Raw genomic sequence first — 15,674 nt, forward strand, 5'->3', positions numbered from 1 at the left:
ATCTTACAACGCCTGGATAGGTATTGAATAAATCAGCTAACCACATCATGGTCGTGTTCCCCTGCTCAGACGTTGCATGCATTAACCAATGGTTGCGTGTTACGTCATCGACTGTATCGTCGTGCACCAGATTGCTATAACATATGTGGTTAGTTGATAAGTTAAAACACCTAACCAGGCATCATTGTAAGATCTGGCATGCATCAGCAATGTTCGAACAGGGGAACATGACCATAGCGATCTGATGCGTACGACTGCACAGTCGATGACATGGAACACAAACATTGGTTGATACAATGCAACACCTGAACATCATAACATCTCCCTAACAGGGGTAGAGAACTCTTGCGCTGAGTCATATAACGAACATCTTTCATGAGACGCTTTTATCCAAAGCGACTTAGTCATGCGTGCACATATTTAAATCGTTTTTGTAACACAATCTTTACAAATTGTAATGGCTATCTCTTAATCTACTAAATGTTAAACCAGCAACATGAAAATATGTTGTGGACTAGATTTGGTCCCTGTCCCCTATTTGAGAATCAGGGGTGGAACTTTGACGTTTTAGGTAGTTTCATAATAGAGCTTAACTGAAGCCTATTCTTGAATGTGTTGTGATAAGGTGCTGTGGACAAATTTGAGCATCCTTGAAGACTGACAATCAGGTTTAATACAGAATGCTTCAGCGTGGACATACTGCACAACAGCTGTCAGTGAGGCTTTGATTCATCACAGTTACGTGCATTATCTTGCTTAGTTACCAGTAGGTACTTAAAGCCATGTCTTTTTCTTTCAAAATGGTCATTAGACCAAATTAAAGTTTGTCAATAACCAGCACATTGCTGATGACTACTGTGCACCCATGCCATCATTGTGTTGTCAATGTATTCCAGACTTCCTGGAGATGGTGTCTCCTACTGTAATATTCTTTGCAGGTGGTGCATGATGATGTTACACTTTCACTGCTGTGGTGTCATCCATTGGCGATATAGCCCAGGGCAGGTACAAGGGGCTCGCAGAGCAATTACTGCAGTAGTTTGACTATCATACTATTTCATTGTCATCAATAGTCAGTTGCTACATGGGCTATTCAGTTTGACTACAAAATAATGATCAATGGTGTGGAAGACATTTATTACATTTTACTGACAAGAAAAAAGTTAGAAATAAACATTCAGTGAACAGCTTCTTATAGTACATCCTACTCCTCTCCGGCTCCTGGTAGCACAATCTTGCTTGGGTCATAGTAGTTCTCCTCCATAAGAAGAAGACCTGCAGCCTCCCTCTGTGTGATCAACCTTTCTGCTTCCCTCCTGGCCCACTGCCTCATACTGGTGAGAAAAAGACAGGTTTAAAAGATTTATCAAATAGTGTTTGATGATCAATTCAATATAGCACATAGTTGTTTGCCGTAGTGCACATGGCTCTCCATTTAACAAACAAAAAAATGAATCCCATTAGCACAGTATACATGATCCTCATTTTAGCTCCAAGATGCCATCAATTTGAAAAAAGGAAAAAGTAGACGGTGCTGAGCCCAGGACCTCCACATTTGGCTTCTTCACCTGTGAGATTGTCTGAGACCAGCCACCTGGACAGCTGATGAATCTGTTTGCACAACCTGTCACGAGCCATTGTTTTAAAAACTAGATTGTTTTAGCACGAAGACGTCCTATCTGAATTCCGACATCTATATGCACCGGTGTCATTTTTGGAGTCCAGGAACGCAGCATTGACTTGTGGAATTGACTGGTCTACTATCCAAAGTTCCATCAGTCCATTGTAATACAGCTTATTGTCCTATGTAGCTCCATTGGTAGTGCATGGTGCTTGCGACGCCAGAGTTTTGCGTTTGATTCCCACGGGGGACCAGTACGGAAAAAATATATGCAGTCACTACTGTAAGAGCATCTGCTAAATGACTAAAATGTCAATTTGAAACCCTATTATCCAAAAATACTTTTCCAAAAGAAAATGTGAATTTGTGCTATGATAAGTATGCTCCTTTACCCCACATCAACTGGATACTGAAATAAAAAGAACCCAAAAGTTGTACATAAGCTTTTTGTGCATATTTCAATCAAATTGTGCACATTTGTTTACTTCCCTTTTAGTGAGCATTTTTCCTTTGGCAAGATAATACATCCACCTGACAGGTTCACGTATCAAGAAGCTGAATAAACAGCATGATCATTACACATGTGCACCTTGTGCTGGGGACAATAAAAGGACAAATGTGCAGCTGTCACACAACACAATGCCACAGATGTCTCAAGTTCTTAGGGAGCGTGCAATTTGCATGCTGACTGCAGGAAAGTCCACCGCTCTGGTGGACGTTCCTGCAGATAATTATATATTCCTGCAGATAATTATATATTCATTTTTTTCCCCATAAGCCATCTCCATTGATTTAAGGAATTTGGCAGTATGTCCAACCGGCCTCACAAACGCAGAACACGTAACCACTCGAGCCCAGGACCTTCACATGTGGCTTCTTCACCTGTGAGATTGTCTGAGACCAGCCACCTGGACAGCTGATGAATCTGTTTGCACAACCAAATTTCTGCACAAACTGTTAGAAACCCTCTCAGGGAAGCCCATCTGTGTGCTCGTCGTCCTCACCAGGGTCTTGACCTGACGGCAGTTCAGAGTCGTAACAGAGTGGGCAAATGCTCACCTTCAATGGCCACTGGCACAATGGAGAAGTGTGCTCTTCATGGATGAATCCCAGTTTCAACTGTACCGGGTAGATGGCTGACCGTATATATGGCATTGTGTGGGTGAGTGGTTTGCTGATGTCAACATTGTAAAGAGTGCCCCATGGTGGCAGTGGGGTTATGGTATGTTTAGGCATAAGCTACAGACAACGAACACAATTGCATTTTATCGATGGCAATTTGAATCCACAGAGATACCGTGACGAGATCCTGGCCCATTGTCATGCTATTCATCCGCCACAATCACCTCATGTTTCAGCATGATAATGCACGGACCCATGTCTAAGATCTGCACACAATTCCTGGATGTGCAAAATGTTCCAGTTCCTCCATGGCCTGCATACTCACCAGACATGTCACCCATTGAGCATGTTCGGGAAGCTCTGGATCGGTGTACGGTGTGTTCCAGTTCCCACCAATATCTAGCAACTTCACACAGACATTAAAGAGGAGTGGGACAACATTCCACAGGCCACAATCAACAACCTGATCAACTCTATGCGAAGGAGATGTCGTGCTGCATGGTTCTCTCCAACTGGTTCCTTTTTAAAAATGTTTTATTTACGTATCTGTGACCAACAAATGCATATCTTTATTCCCAGTTATGTGAAGCGCATAGATTAGGGCCTAATTAATTTCAATTAACTGATTTCCTTACATGAACTGTAACTCAGTAAAACCTATGAAATTGTTGTACAATTTGCCCAATAAAATTGTATTTTTGTTCAGGCATTGCCTAGATCGGCCCATTTCGCCCAAACAGCATGTGTCAAAGCTATCTTGTAAGTATTCCGTAGTCTGGCTTTTTTAATGGCGGTTTTGGAGCAGTGTCTTCTTCCATGCTGAGCGTCCTTTCAGGTTATGTCGATATAAGACTAATTTTACTGTGGATATAGATACTTTTGTACCCGTTTCCTCCAGCCTCGTCACAAGGTCCTTTGCTGTTGTTCTGGGATTGATTTGCACTTTTCGCACCAAAGTACGTTCATCTCAAGGAGACAGAACGTGTAACCTTAGTGGTATGACGGCTGCGTGGTCCCATGGTGTTTATACTTGCGTAATATTGTTTGTACAGATGAGCGTGGTACCTTCAGGCGTTTGGAAATTGCTCCCAAGGATGAACAAGACATGTGGAGGTCTACAATTTTTTTTAAGGTCTTGGCTGATTTCTTTTCATTTTCCCATGATGTCAAGGCACTGAGTTTGAAGGTAGGCCTTGAAATACATCCACAGGTAAACTGCCAATTGACTCATGATGTCAATTAGCCTATCAGAAGCTTCTAAAGCCCTGACATCACTTTCTAGAATTTTCCAAGCTGTTTAAAAGGCACAGTCAACATAGTGTATGTAAACTTCTGACCCACTGGAATTGTGATAGTGAAATAATCTGTAAACAATTGTTGGAAAAATTACTTTGGCCATGCACAAAGTAGATGTTCTAACCGACTTGCCAAAACTATAGTTTGTTACCAAGACATTTGTGGAGTGGTTGAAAAAACAAGTTTTAATGACTCCAACATTAGTGTATGTAAACTTCCGACTTCAACTATATGTGAAAACTGCAAAATTCTATGTTTTGTAGTAACATCAGTGTTTTATTTTATTTTACCTTTATTTTACTAGGCAAGTCAGTTAAGAAAAAAATATTATTTTCAATGACGGCCTAGGAACAGTAACCAGAAGTGAACTGCCTGTTCAGGGGCAGAACGACAGATATGTAACTTGTCAGCTCGGGGATTCGAACTTGCAACCTTCCGGTTACTAGTCCAACGCTCTAACCACTAGGCTACCCTGCCGCCCCGTGTGCATTGCATACTAATTGGTTGATGATGTTACTACAAAACATAGAAATGTGCAGTTTTCACATATGTTGAGGTTGTGCTGGAGATTATGAATATGAAGCGGACACTTAAAAGTCCCTAGACTTATCTTCCCCTATGTTTTTTTTTTTTTTTTTTTACTACAAAACATAGAAACGTGCAATATTCACATGTTTATGTGGTGGTGGTTTTGATGATGAATATGAAGTAGAGCAATTTTGGAATGTCCCTTTAACCGAAAATATCTGTTATAAAACATTCATCAGTGTAGTTTGGTTGCATTCATCTAGCTCGTTTTTTGTGGGGTCCTCCTAGCAGTGTTATATTTTTACTGTAGCTCGGCTTTTCAGTTGTCACTTACTCATTGTGCACCTACTTGCATCATTGTGTAAGTGATGAAGATCAAGCCACAAAGTAACAAAGAGGGATGTGCAGTGTGCTTAAACATACCCATGGTCTGGTAAATAGTGGATGAAGGTACCCCCAACCACAATAGCCATGGAGATACCAAAGAAGAAGGCCATCCTCATGTTCCACTCGTCAACGACAGGATCCTGAGAGAACCCATGATAATCTCGATTCTGTAGAGATTTGAGATATTGTTATTATGCTTTCATGCTACACTGGATTGTTTGCTAGCTAGTATTTACTACACCTGAGTGCAGTTAGTAAAGTATTTAGGCACTATGTTTGACTGAAGGAATGTGTATCGTTAAGTCGAACTACATTGAATGTGTAATATTGTCAATAATACCAGATATGAGCTGGCTAGCAAGAGTAGGGTATTTCCGTTTAGATTCAGAACCAACTCACCTTCTCGAACGCGCTGACCTCTGCGTGTCCATGACTTTCCGTGGCACGTGAGGGCTGCAAATCCGATACAGTGGCCGAACCAGCAGCACCCGAGGGTGGAGATTGCGATACGAACCGAGCCCCAAACGCCGGATTTGTGCGAAAACGGGCCAAGGCAGGCCTAAACCGTGACAACCGGGCGAGCATTTTGACAGGGCAACACTGTCGTGTCGACCCGGCACCGGAATTTTTTGCCCTTTTCTTCAGCTTGTGGAACAGAAGCAGATAATTTCAAAAGAGGTTACTGATCGCCGCCTACTGGGCGGGATGTGTCTGCTTGTCAGTGGATGTCACCTACCACGAGCACAGCCTACTGGAAATAGTTGCGAAAATATATTTCTTATGAGGTGCAATGTTTGTTGAGCAAATATTGAATTCAAGATTTCAACGAATTAAAAAAATACGGGAAAAAACGAGCACCCTTGCCTTTCTAGCACTAACACCCGCACTTTTCTTTTCTTACTAGCACTGACTTTGCTGATAGATACTTTGAGAAGTTTAACTTAATATGACTATGATTTGTGGTTTTCTCTACTAGCAACCTTTTAGATGATCTGTAAATCGCTCTGGATAAGAGCGTCTGCTAAATTACAATAATTTTTTTTAAAGTCAAACGTTATGCACTATTATTGGGCAAATTGCCAAAATTGCTTCATATATTTCCAAATTGCTTCATTCATACAGTGATTAGAATGACTGTCTTCAAAATGTATGGTAATCAGGCATCCAAGATCTTAAACTGTATCTCTAATACACTGCCTGTCGCTTTTATACTATTTGATTACATATTTTTTATTTCACTTTCGTCTTTTATATTGCCTAAAGTCTGTAAGTCTTCTATGTTTAAAACCTCTACAGGATCGGTGGGTCCCCGTGGGACGGTTGAGCTAACGTAGGCTAATGCGATTAGCATGAGGTTGTAAGTAATAAGAAAATTTCCCGGGACATATACATATCTGATATTGACAGAAAGCTTAAATTATTGTTAATCTAACTGCACTGTCCAATTTACAGTAGCTATGAAAGTGAAAGAATACCATGCTATTGTTTGAGAGTGCATAGTTTTAAACTTGAAAAGTTATTAATAAACCAATTAGGCACATTTGGGCAGTCTTGATACATTTTGAACAGAAATGCAATGGTTCATTGGATCAGTCTAAAACGTTGCACATGCACTGCTGTCATCTAGTGGCCAAAATTTAAATTGTGCCTGGTCTGGAATAATACATTATGGCCTTTCTCTTGCATTTCAAAGATGATTGTACACAAAAAAAATGCATGTTTATTTCTTTGTATTATCTTTTACCAGATCTAATGTCTTATATTCTCCTACATTCATTTCACATTTCCACAAACTTCAAAGGGTTTCCTTTCAAATGGTATCAAGAATATGCATGTTCTGAGCTACAGGCAGTTAGATTTGGGTGGATCCTTAAACATAGCTAGCTAGTGCATCTGGCATTTTGTGCAACAATTGCGTAACAATGCTGCAAAAAGGTCATGATGGTCAGGGGGAGGTATGAGTTTATTAACCTTACGGGAATGGGATGCATGCCTTTCCTATTTGTTTCCAAATTCCAATAAAGTGAAACATAAACCAGAGGGAAGAGGTGAAGTGAGAGGGCACACTCCTGTGAGAATACAGCAATAAGTAGACCAATCATAGAGAGACGGATATGCAGAGCAGATCACCTGCCTTCCTCGCCTTTGGGACGACTCCCATTGTTAGGGCAGAGACAATACCATCTCGTCATTATATACAGTATCTCTGGAGAAGCCTGCTAGGTGAGAGTGGACAGAGAGCTAGAGTAAGAAATACTAGGCATAGACCGACAGAGAAATGGTCCAGGTGTTGTGGACTTCATTGGTTTTGCTGATCACCTTCAGGGAATCAGGTCAGTGACTTTATTATTGTTGTTTAAAAATAAATATTTATTTTCAACCTCATAACATCAGTAAACTAAATGTGATATTTAGTATATTGAGTTGTGAATACAACACTTCACTATTATGCTAGACACATCACGTTACTTTTTAATAATATGGTAAAATGCTAGAAAAATGATTGTTCTAGTCACTGCTTCAATCTATATGTTTCCAGTATCACAGGAGGTGAACTGTTACAGCAGGTTTGATAATGGGGATTGTGGCGATCTCCTGGGAGAGGTGACAATTGAAGACTGTTGTCTTAACCCTCACTATGGCTACATTGGAGCAGATGGAAAATGCAAGTTTTGTGGGTGAGTCTCAATTGGTTTCAGATTTGGACTACAATGTCCCAGTGCAGGATGTGATATGGTGGGTTTTATGTCACCTGTAGCCCAGCTTCGTGGTCTGAATGGACTACTTGGGGCCGCTGCTCTGTCCCCTGTAAGGAGGGAGTTTCGCAGAGACGACGAGAATGCCAGGGACAGGGAAAATGTCCTCTGACGAGTAGCCTTGAAGAGCTTCAGAAACTAACATTAGAGACCAAAGTCTGCATTGAGCCAGACTGTTGTCCAGGTACAGACCCTTTCTAACAGTCAGGGAACATAAATTCAATAATATCTGAAGTCAAGGTATTTTGTGCCTCTTTTGATGATCTTGCTGAAAATTGTTCAGAACATGGACAATGGAGCAAGTGGGGTGAGTGGCAGCCCTGTTCAGCAACTTGTGAGAAGGGCATGAGAAAGAGAATGAGGACATGCACCGAACCACCACCTAGATGTGGAAGCAGCTGCGAAGGTCCAAGTGAAGAGGAGGAACACTGCGTGGTTGATCGCGTCTGTCCAAGTAAAGACCATCATGATTTAGACACAATCTATTCCTTCACATAATGCAATAACCATCTCCATAAATGATACAAGTTTGACATGTTTTCACCACTCACCTCCTATTTCGACTGTAGCCCATGGTGGTTGGTCAAACTGGGAGAGTTGGCAGCCATGCTCAGGCACTTGTGCAAGGGAGGATTTACCCAGACCTACACAGCGGCGCTGCAGATCATGCTCCAATCCACCACCATCCTCAGTGCCCCCTGGTGATGAATGCCCTGGGTTAGGGAGCGAAACTAGGACCTGTGATGAGCTTCCTTCATGTCCTGGTAAATGACATGGCAAAGCAATCAAATTTTCCTCTGAGGTTCTGACTGATATCCTAAAGATATTGCTTGTATTCATACACAGAATGTAGCAATAACATGTACTCATAGTGTATGTAAAACAAACCTCCCCCTTTATCCTCAACAGTGAATGGTAACTGGGGACCGTGGGGCCCCCCCAGCTCCTGCTCCGTTACCTGTGGGGTGGGGGTTAATGAAATGCTCAGACAGTGTGACAACCCAGCCACTAAACATGGAGGTCTGCCCTGCTCTGGATCTAATAAAGGCACACAAATCTGCAATACCAAAAACCATTGCCCAGGTAAAATACTGACAGCCAGAGAATAACCCATTCCCTCTGCCCATTTCATCAGTTATTAACCTCTGAGCAAATGTTGTTTTTAGTGAATGAGTCATTTGATCAAACTTAGCCTCTCTTGAGAGGATTATAGCTTTCACACAACTGAGGTCAGATGTTTATTTTAGTAACTGTAATTATAATATTATATACTTTAACAGTAATACTATTACTGTTGTTATGATATGGGGTGTAGTTTAGTGTTAGAAAAAGATAGACAGAACCCTTCCACACCACATCTCTAGGTGGCAGCGGTAACGGAGTCCAAGTATTGTGCGAGGCCTTGATAAGCACACAGGTACGGCCTGCCAGTGTTTGTTTTGCGTTACCTTTTTAGTTTAGTTTTTTTGTTCTTTTATTTTTGTATATCATTATTTTCGTCACCATAAACTGAACAAATGATAATCCCCTTGGCTGGCCAACCTGGGGTTCAAGACGGTGCTGGCCCTGGACCGAGTTAAGGTTGCTGTCCCCTGGGGGCACATGCTATCCGCATACTTTTACTTTTCACATAAATGCACAGATTAAATCAGGTTACAGACCATTTAGCTAGTCCTAGGTCCCCTAGACATAGCGAGTGTATCAACATCTGTAGGCTAGCTAGTTGGTTTCGTAACACTGTATATGGTATTCAGTAGTGAAACCATTGTATCCTTCAAGCCCTCCTAACAACTGAAAGACTTCCCATGGGGGTAATAGTTATTTTTTTGTTCCACAGTGGATGGTCAGTGGTCGCAGTGGGGGACATGGGAAGAATGTAAATCTAATAGAGGAAACATTAAGTGTCGAAAAATTGGTGGACAGCAAAGACGCCAAAGATGGTGTGAACACACAGGTTTTGGTGGGTTGACGTGTGAAGGAAAGATCACAGACTACAGGCCCTGCTTTGACATTAAATCTTGCTACTGTGAGTTCATTTTTTTTCCATTGATTGAGCTGTGTTTGTTTTGATGCCTCTTTCAACTTTAATTCAATCCAAGTGTTGCATTGTTTTTCAGTTTTTCAGATTTCATGACCAGTAGGCTAAGAAGTTATGTTCCTCACATAATGCTTCACTTGTGTTTAGTTGATAGTAAGTTGAGTGAATGGAGTGAGTGGAGTCATTGTGAGCCCCCCTGTGGAGAAGGAGTCAAAAGGACCAGAGAACGCAAGTGCATACCTAATCTCTCAGGATACCCGTAAGGAGACTGTATAGTATACTGTTATTACACACTGATTAACCAAGTAATTTGTGTGTATCTACTCTTATGCCTCTCAATAAGTAGGCTAAACATGATTTAGGCATTGCTTGGGTTCAGTGGCACATTCAATATTATCTGGTGCGGTGTGAAATCTGTGCACTCTGCTATTGTTTGGTGTGTCAGGTGTAAATTGGGTGAATCTAACTCTTTATTTGCTATTTGTTTCCATTTCAGGGAGGCAATAGGGTATCCTATTAAGGCTAAAGCATATTTTGAAGGGGAGCCAAAAGTGAACTGCACACTGTTGAAGGACACAAAAGAGACTCTGGCTTGTATAAAGGTTCCTCTATGTGACACATAGGTAATACCTTATCATTAACATTGATTTCACAGTTGCAATAGCAATTTTAAATGGACTTTGGTCAGCTCTAATGCAATCTCTAAATGTCTGACTTTTTTCAGAGTCTTTTGATCAAAACACAAGCCTGGAGGGGGATAAGGATTGTCAACTTAGAAAATGACACATTGAATTGTCTAGCCATGTGATTTCACTGCTTTTGGTCACATATGTCTATGCAGCCTTCATGAACCAGTAGTAACACAAAGTAGTTTATTATGACTACACTTTTCATAATAATGTAATTTCCTAAAGAAATAAAAGACATCAAAGCAATTCCTTGAAAGGAAGTGAACAGTCTATGAAGTCTTTTAATTTCAAATGCAGCATTGCATTAACTGTAGTGATTATTGAAAACTCCATTCATTCATAACAAATTGTGTGGTGCCAGGACAACAACATCTCCCTCAATGTGAGCAAGACAAAGGAGCAGATCATGGACCACAGGAAAAGTTGTGCCGAACAGGCCCCCATTAACATTGATGGGGCTGTCATGGAGCGGGTTGAGAGTTTCAAGTTCCTTGGTGTCCACATCACCAACAAACTATCATGGTCCAAACACACCAAGACAGTCGTGAAGAGGTCATGAGAAAACCTTTTCCCCCTCAGGAGACTGAAAATAAGCTCCTTTTATTCTCTGCTCCCAAAGCACTAGACGACCAGTTCTTATAGCCTTTAGCCGTACCCTCATTCTACTCCTCCTCTGTTCCTCTGGTGATGTAGAGGTTAACCTAGGCCCTGTGTGTCCCCAGGCACTCTCATTTGTTGACTTCTGCAACCAAAAAAGCTTTGGGTTCATGCATGTTAACATCAGAAGCCTTCTTCCTAAGTTTGCTTTATTCACTGCTTTAGCACACTCCGCCAACCCTGATGTCCTAGCCGTGTCTGAATCCTGGATTAGGAATGCCACCAAAAATTCTGAAATGCAAATTTTGTGGGTGAGTCTCAATTGGTCTACCCTAAAGCCCGGTGCAGATGTTGTCTGTAATACATGGCTTCTGGTTGGGGTATGTACCTACGGTCACTTTTGGGAAGACATCATCAATGCACTTATTGATGCAGCTGGTGACTGATGTGGTATACTCAATCTATCTGCAATATTAAAGCTGATCTACCCCCTAAAAAATATGTTATAATTTTGTATTATTTTATTATGACCCCACACTTCTAAAAAACAAAATTGTGCCCCTGGGTACATTACCAAACATATTTTCGATGTTTAATGGGAACTCTGCCATTCAAAAAATATCAGAGCGATTAATGTTTTGGTAAAACCCTTCAATTGTTTTGGTAAAAAGCTGATGCATGGGACTGGAGAAATGTTTTCACTTTAAAATTCAAAGCCAGAGCCATGACATCAACATAAATCATGTTTTGAGGCTTTACATTGCTTGTTTACAATGACATTGTATACGAACAATTAAGTAAAACAAGCTTCTATTCTGGGTTCTGATGGTGTACGACAGTTGAACTAAGCTCATGGGGCACTTATAACGTATACTCTTCCAGAATCAGTGGGTATGTAACGGTAATGTATAATACCAAAAAGTCGATTTAGTCATGCCAGTTTTCTGTTTTCGTATCGTGGCCGAAATAGCTCAGTTGGGAGAGCGTTAGACTGAAGATCTAAAGGTCCCTGGTTCGATCCCGGGTTTCGGCAGTTAATTTTACCTATGTAGCAGTCTCGCGGAACTGTCCTTTTAATGCTTTGCAAAACACCGGTACGTTACCTGATGGGTGTTTTGACTTTATTTTGCACTACCTGCGTTGATACCAGCTACATAGAAAGGCTGCCTCTCTCGTTCTGTTCTCACTTTATATTCACAACACCCGGCCCGTATATGGATGGAACAATGACGTAAACACAGAGTTTCTAAACCCAGAGACGCAACTTCGCGAGATTTACGGGAACACTTGGAAGCAAACTGAATAGACCAATCCGGGGATATTTAGTTATTTAAATTTGTTGTATTTTTATTATTTTATATTATTATATTTTTTTATTAACAGCAAATACATACAGGAAGTACATGTTATAAGGTAATAAAATGTGGTGTTTCGTTTGTACATTTAAATTTGTGAATATGAGATTTGGCCAAAAGAATAATGAAATTAATTACATTAAATTGTTTCAGCTTTTTCTATTGTAGGTAAAGAATCCAAGTAGTACATCTCTCCACAATAGTGTAAAATCTTAATAAATGTGTTCAATTATAAATCTACTGATGTCTTGCCACAGTTTCCTTACATGAACACAATGCCAAAAAAGATGCAACACTGTTTCTGGGTTTTCATTACAAAAGGTACAATTTGAGTTTATGTTTTCCTTAAACATCTTCATTTAGTGGTTGGCAGGATAATATTTATGAACAATTTTAAAGGAAACTTCCTTAATTTTGTTAATAAATAAGCAACATACAAACTTTTGTCCAACAGATATCATCAATCAAACCATTCCAATAAGGCATGACATTAGGTATTGCTCTGTTGTTGAATGGACCAAAAGATAAACAAATCTTTCCTACTGATGAGTCAACAGGGTTAATGGGAGGTAGGCTCTGAGGGTCAGGTATTGACACGTTCCTGAATAATAAAGCAATCAATACCTGAGGGAATGGCATCTTTGTAAAGTGATAAGAATTCCTTATAAGTTTTTAAAAACTCTGCATTTGCAAGTTGGCTCACCAATAGGATATTATTTCAGAACCAATATTTAAAAAACAAATAAGTATTTTTTAAAAGTTTTTTACCCCTTTTTCATGGTATCCAATTTTTTAATAGCTACTATATTGTCTCGTCGCTACAACTCCCGTACGGGCTCGGGAGAGACGAAGGTTGAAAGTCATGCATCCTCCGATACACAACCAAACCAAGCCGCACTGCTTCTTAACACAGCGCGCATCCAACCCAGAAGCCAGCCGCACCAATGTGTCGGAGGAAATACTGTGCACCTGGCAACCTTGGTTAGCACACACTGCGCCCAACCCGCCACAGGAGTCGCTGGTGCGCGATGAGACAAGGATATCCCTACCGGCCAAGCCCTCCCTATAACCCGGACAACGCTAGGCCAGTTGTGAGTCGCCCCACGGACCTCCCGGTCACGACAGAGCCTGGGCGCGAACCCAGAGTCTCTGGTGGCACAGCTGGCGCTGCAGTACAGCGCCATTAACCACTGCGCACCAACTGTTGTCACCTTCTCACCACGCTGCTTGGCGATGGTCTTGAGCCCATTCCAGCCTTGTGTAGGTCTACAATCTTGTCCCTGACATCCTTGGAGAGCTCAATGATCTTGGCCATGGTGGAGAGTTTGGAATCTGATTGATTGATTGCTTGCTTCTGTGGACAGGTGTCTTTTATACAGGTAACAAAGTATAAAAGACACCTGGGGGCCAGAAGTCTTTCTGATTGAGAGGGGATCAAATACTTATTTCCCTCATTAAAATGCAAATCAATTTATACAATTTTTGACATGTGTTTTTCTGGATTTCTTTTGTTGTCATTCTGTCCCTCACTGTTCAAATAAACCTACCATTAAAAATATAGACGGATCATTTCTTTGTCAGTGGGCAATGTACAAAATCAGCAGGGGATAAAATACTTTTTTCCCTCACTGTACTTTAAAAAAAAAGGTAGTGGCGTGGATCAGAAAACCAGTCAGTATCTAGTGTGACCACCATTTGCTTCATGCAGCGCGACACATATTTTTCGCATAGAGTTGATCAGGCTGTTGATTGTGGCCTGTGGAATGTTGTCCCACTCCTCTTCAATGGCTGTGCGAAGTTGCTGGATATTAGCTGGAACACACTGTCGTACACATCAATCCAGAGCATCCCAAACATGCTCTATGGGTGACATATCTGGTGAGTACAAATTTGACATCAAACCGTTCACCCACACAATGCCATACACGTGGTCTGTGGTTGTGAGGCCGGTTGGACATACTGACAAATTCTCTAAAATGACGTTGGAGAGGTTTTATGATAGAGAAATTAACATTACCTCTCTCTCGCAACCGCTCTTTTGGACATTCCTGAAGTCAGCATTCCAATTGCACGCTCCATCAAAACTTGAGACATCTGTGGCATTGTGTTGTGTGACAAAATGGCATATTTTAGTGGCCTTATATTATCTCCAGCACAAGGTGCTTGATATGCCACACCTGTCAGGAGGATGGATTGTCTTAGCAAAGGAGAAATGCTCACTAACAGGGATGTAAACAAATTAGTTTACAAAAGTTGAGAAATAAGCTTTTGTGCATATGGAACATTTCCGGGATCTTTTATTTCAGCTCATGAAACATGAGAACAACACTTTACATGTTGTGTTTATATTTTTGTTCAGTGTACATTTTCATCATAAAATAAGATGCTTTCTTCCATGGGACTAATCTAGATAGATACAGTGCCTCCGAAAGTATTCACACCCCTTGACTTCTTCCACATTTTTTTTGTTACAGCTTGAATTTAAAATGAACTAAATGTAGATTTTATTTTGCCACTGGCCCACACAATACCCTATAATATCAAAGTGGAATTATCTTTTTTGAAATGTTTACAAATTAATAAAAAATGAAAAGCTGAAATGTCTTGAGTCAATCAGTATTCAACCCCTTTGTTATAGTAAAAATGTGCTTAACAAATCACATAATAAATAGCATGGACTCACTGTGTGCAATAGTAGTGTGAGAAGATAGGTGAGAAAAAAATAATAGAATTCAGGCTGTAACACAACAAAATCTGGAATAAGTCAAAGGGTATGAATACTTTCTGAAGGCACTGTATCATGATTTAGTTGTCTGGTTCGTTAAAATATGCAGTATTTATTATTGTCCATGACACCATCTACACTTGGTATTAATAAGATTTCAAATCGAAAATACAGTCAACATGATTACTTAGAATCTATGAAAATGTTTCTAGTATAGTATGAGATTATGCTCTATTCCAAAATGTGTCCAGCATGCCTGCAGGATTTCACACTCACTGAAATGACTAATAGACAATACTTGTATACACAAATTCAACCCATTCTCTAGCCTGTCTTCCCTACACCTAAAGCTAAATGTACTATTTCACTTGATGAAGACATTTTGTGCTGGGTATTGGCATTTCAAAATATTTTAACCCACATTCTCATTGTCCTTGTCCAATACATAGCACTTACAGTACCCTTAAAAAATGTTTCACAAGGACTGGTTTTGGTAGGTCCCACAAAGAATCAATCAACATTAATGGCTACACACAAGCTGTTCAATATGAAGATAATTA

General features: G+C 40.5%; 2 protein-coding genes and 1 non-coding gene across 4 annotated transcripts; 2 read left to right on the plus strand and 1 right to left on the minus strand.

The window, feature by feature from the left end:
- Positions 1–1,110: 1,110 nt before the first annotated feature.
- Positions 1,111–5,696, minus strand: LOC110492268 (NADH dehydrogenase [ubiquinone] 1 beta subcomplex subunit 11, mitochondrial). Its single transcript, XM_021566441.2, has 3 exons — positions 5,354–5,696; positions 4,991–5,121; positions 1,111–1,334 (listed from the first exon to the last, which is right to left on the minus strand). Exons 1-3 carry the CDS (start codon positions 5,537–5,539, stop codon positions 1,205–1,207), a joined length of 447 nt encoding a protein of 148 aa, XP_021422116.1. The 5' UTR covers positions 5,540–5,696; the 3' UTR covers positions 1,111–1,204.
- A 1,298-nt stretch (positions 5,697–6,994) lies between these two features.
- LOC100136651 (properdin) lies at positions 6,995–10,707 on the plus strand. Of its 2 annotated transcripts, none has more exons than XM_036947227.1 (10): positions 6,995–7,287; positions 7,494–7,632; positions 7,713–7,894; positions 7,994–8,164; positions 8,280–8,474; positions 8,620–8,793; positions 9,548–9,670; positions 9,896–10,007; positions 10,245–10,371; positions 10,473–10,707. In XM_036947227.1, exons 1-9 carry the CDS (start codon positions 7,233–7,235, stop codon positions 10,369–10,371), a joined length of 1,278 nt encoding a protein of 425 aa, XP_036803122.1. In that variant the 5' UTR covers positions 6,995–7,232; the 3' UTR covers positions 10,473–10,707. The 2 variants fall into 2 exon arrangements, with proteins under 2 accessions (XP_036803122.1, XP_021422118.1); XM_021566443.2 differs by having other exon boundaries at positions 6,997–7,287; positions 9,548–9,736.
- A 1,287-nt stretch (positions 10,708–11,994) lies between these two features.
- trnaf-gaa lies at positions 11,995–12,067 on the plus strand. The gene has a single exon. It is a non-coding gene; the product is annotated as a tRNA-Phe (tRNA).
- The last annotated feature ends 3,607 nt before the right edge of the window (positions 12,068–15,674 follow it).

This window comes from Oncorhynchus mykiss, chromosome 16 (assembly GCF_013265735.2).
Source record: "Oncorhynchus mykiss isolate Arlee chromosome 16, USDA_OmykA_1.1, whole genome shotgun sequence".
Lineage (NCBI taxonomy): Eukaryota > Metazoa > Chordata > Actinopteri > Salmoniformes > Salmonidae > Oncorhynchus > Oncorhynchus mykiss.

Coding starts and splice junctions, on each gene's coding strand:
- LOC100136651 (XM_021566443.2), top strand. CDS start 7,233: ATGGTCCAGGTGTTGTGGACTTCATTGGTTTTGCTGATCACCTTCAGG. Junction 7,288..7,493: donor GATCACCTTCAGGGAATCAG/GTCAGTGACTTT, acceptor ATATGTTTCCAG/TATCACAGGAGGTGAACTGT. Junction 10,008..10,244: donor CCTAATCTCTCAGGATACCC/GTAAGGAGACTG, acceptor TTTCCATTTCAG/GGAGGCAATAGGGTATCCTA.
- LOC110492268 (XM_021566441.2), bottom strand. CDS start 5,539: ATGCTCGCCCGGTTGTCACGGTTTAGGCCTGCCTTGGCCCGTTTTCGC. Junction 5,122..5,353: donor AGGTCAGCGCGTTCGAGAAG/GTGAGTTGGTTC, acceptor AAATCTCTACAG/AATCGAGATTATCATGGGTT. Junction 1,335..4,990: donor CACTATTTACCAGACCATGG/GTATGTTTAAGC, acceptor TTTTCTCACCAG/TATGAGGCAGTGGGCCAGGA.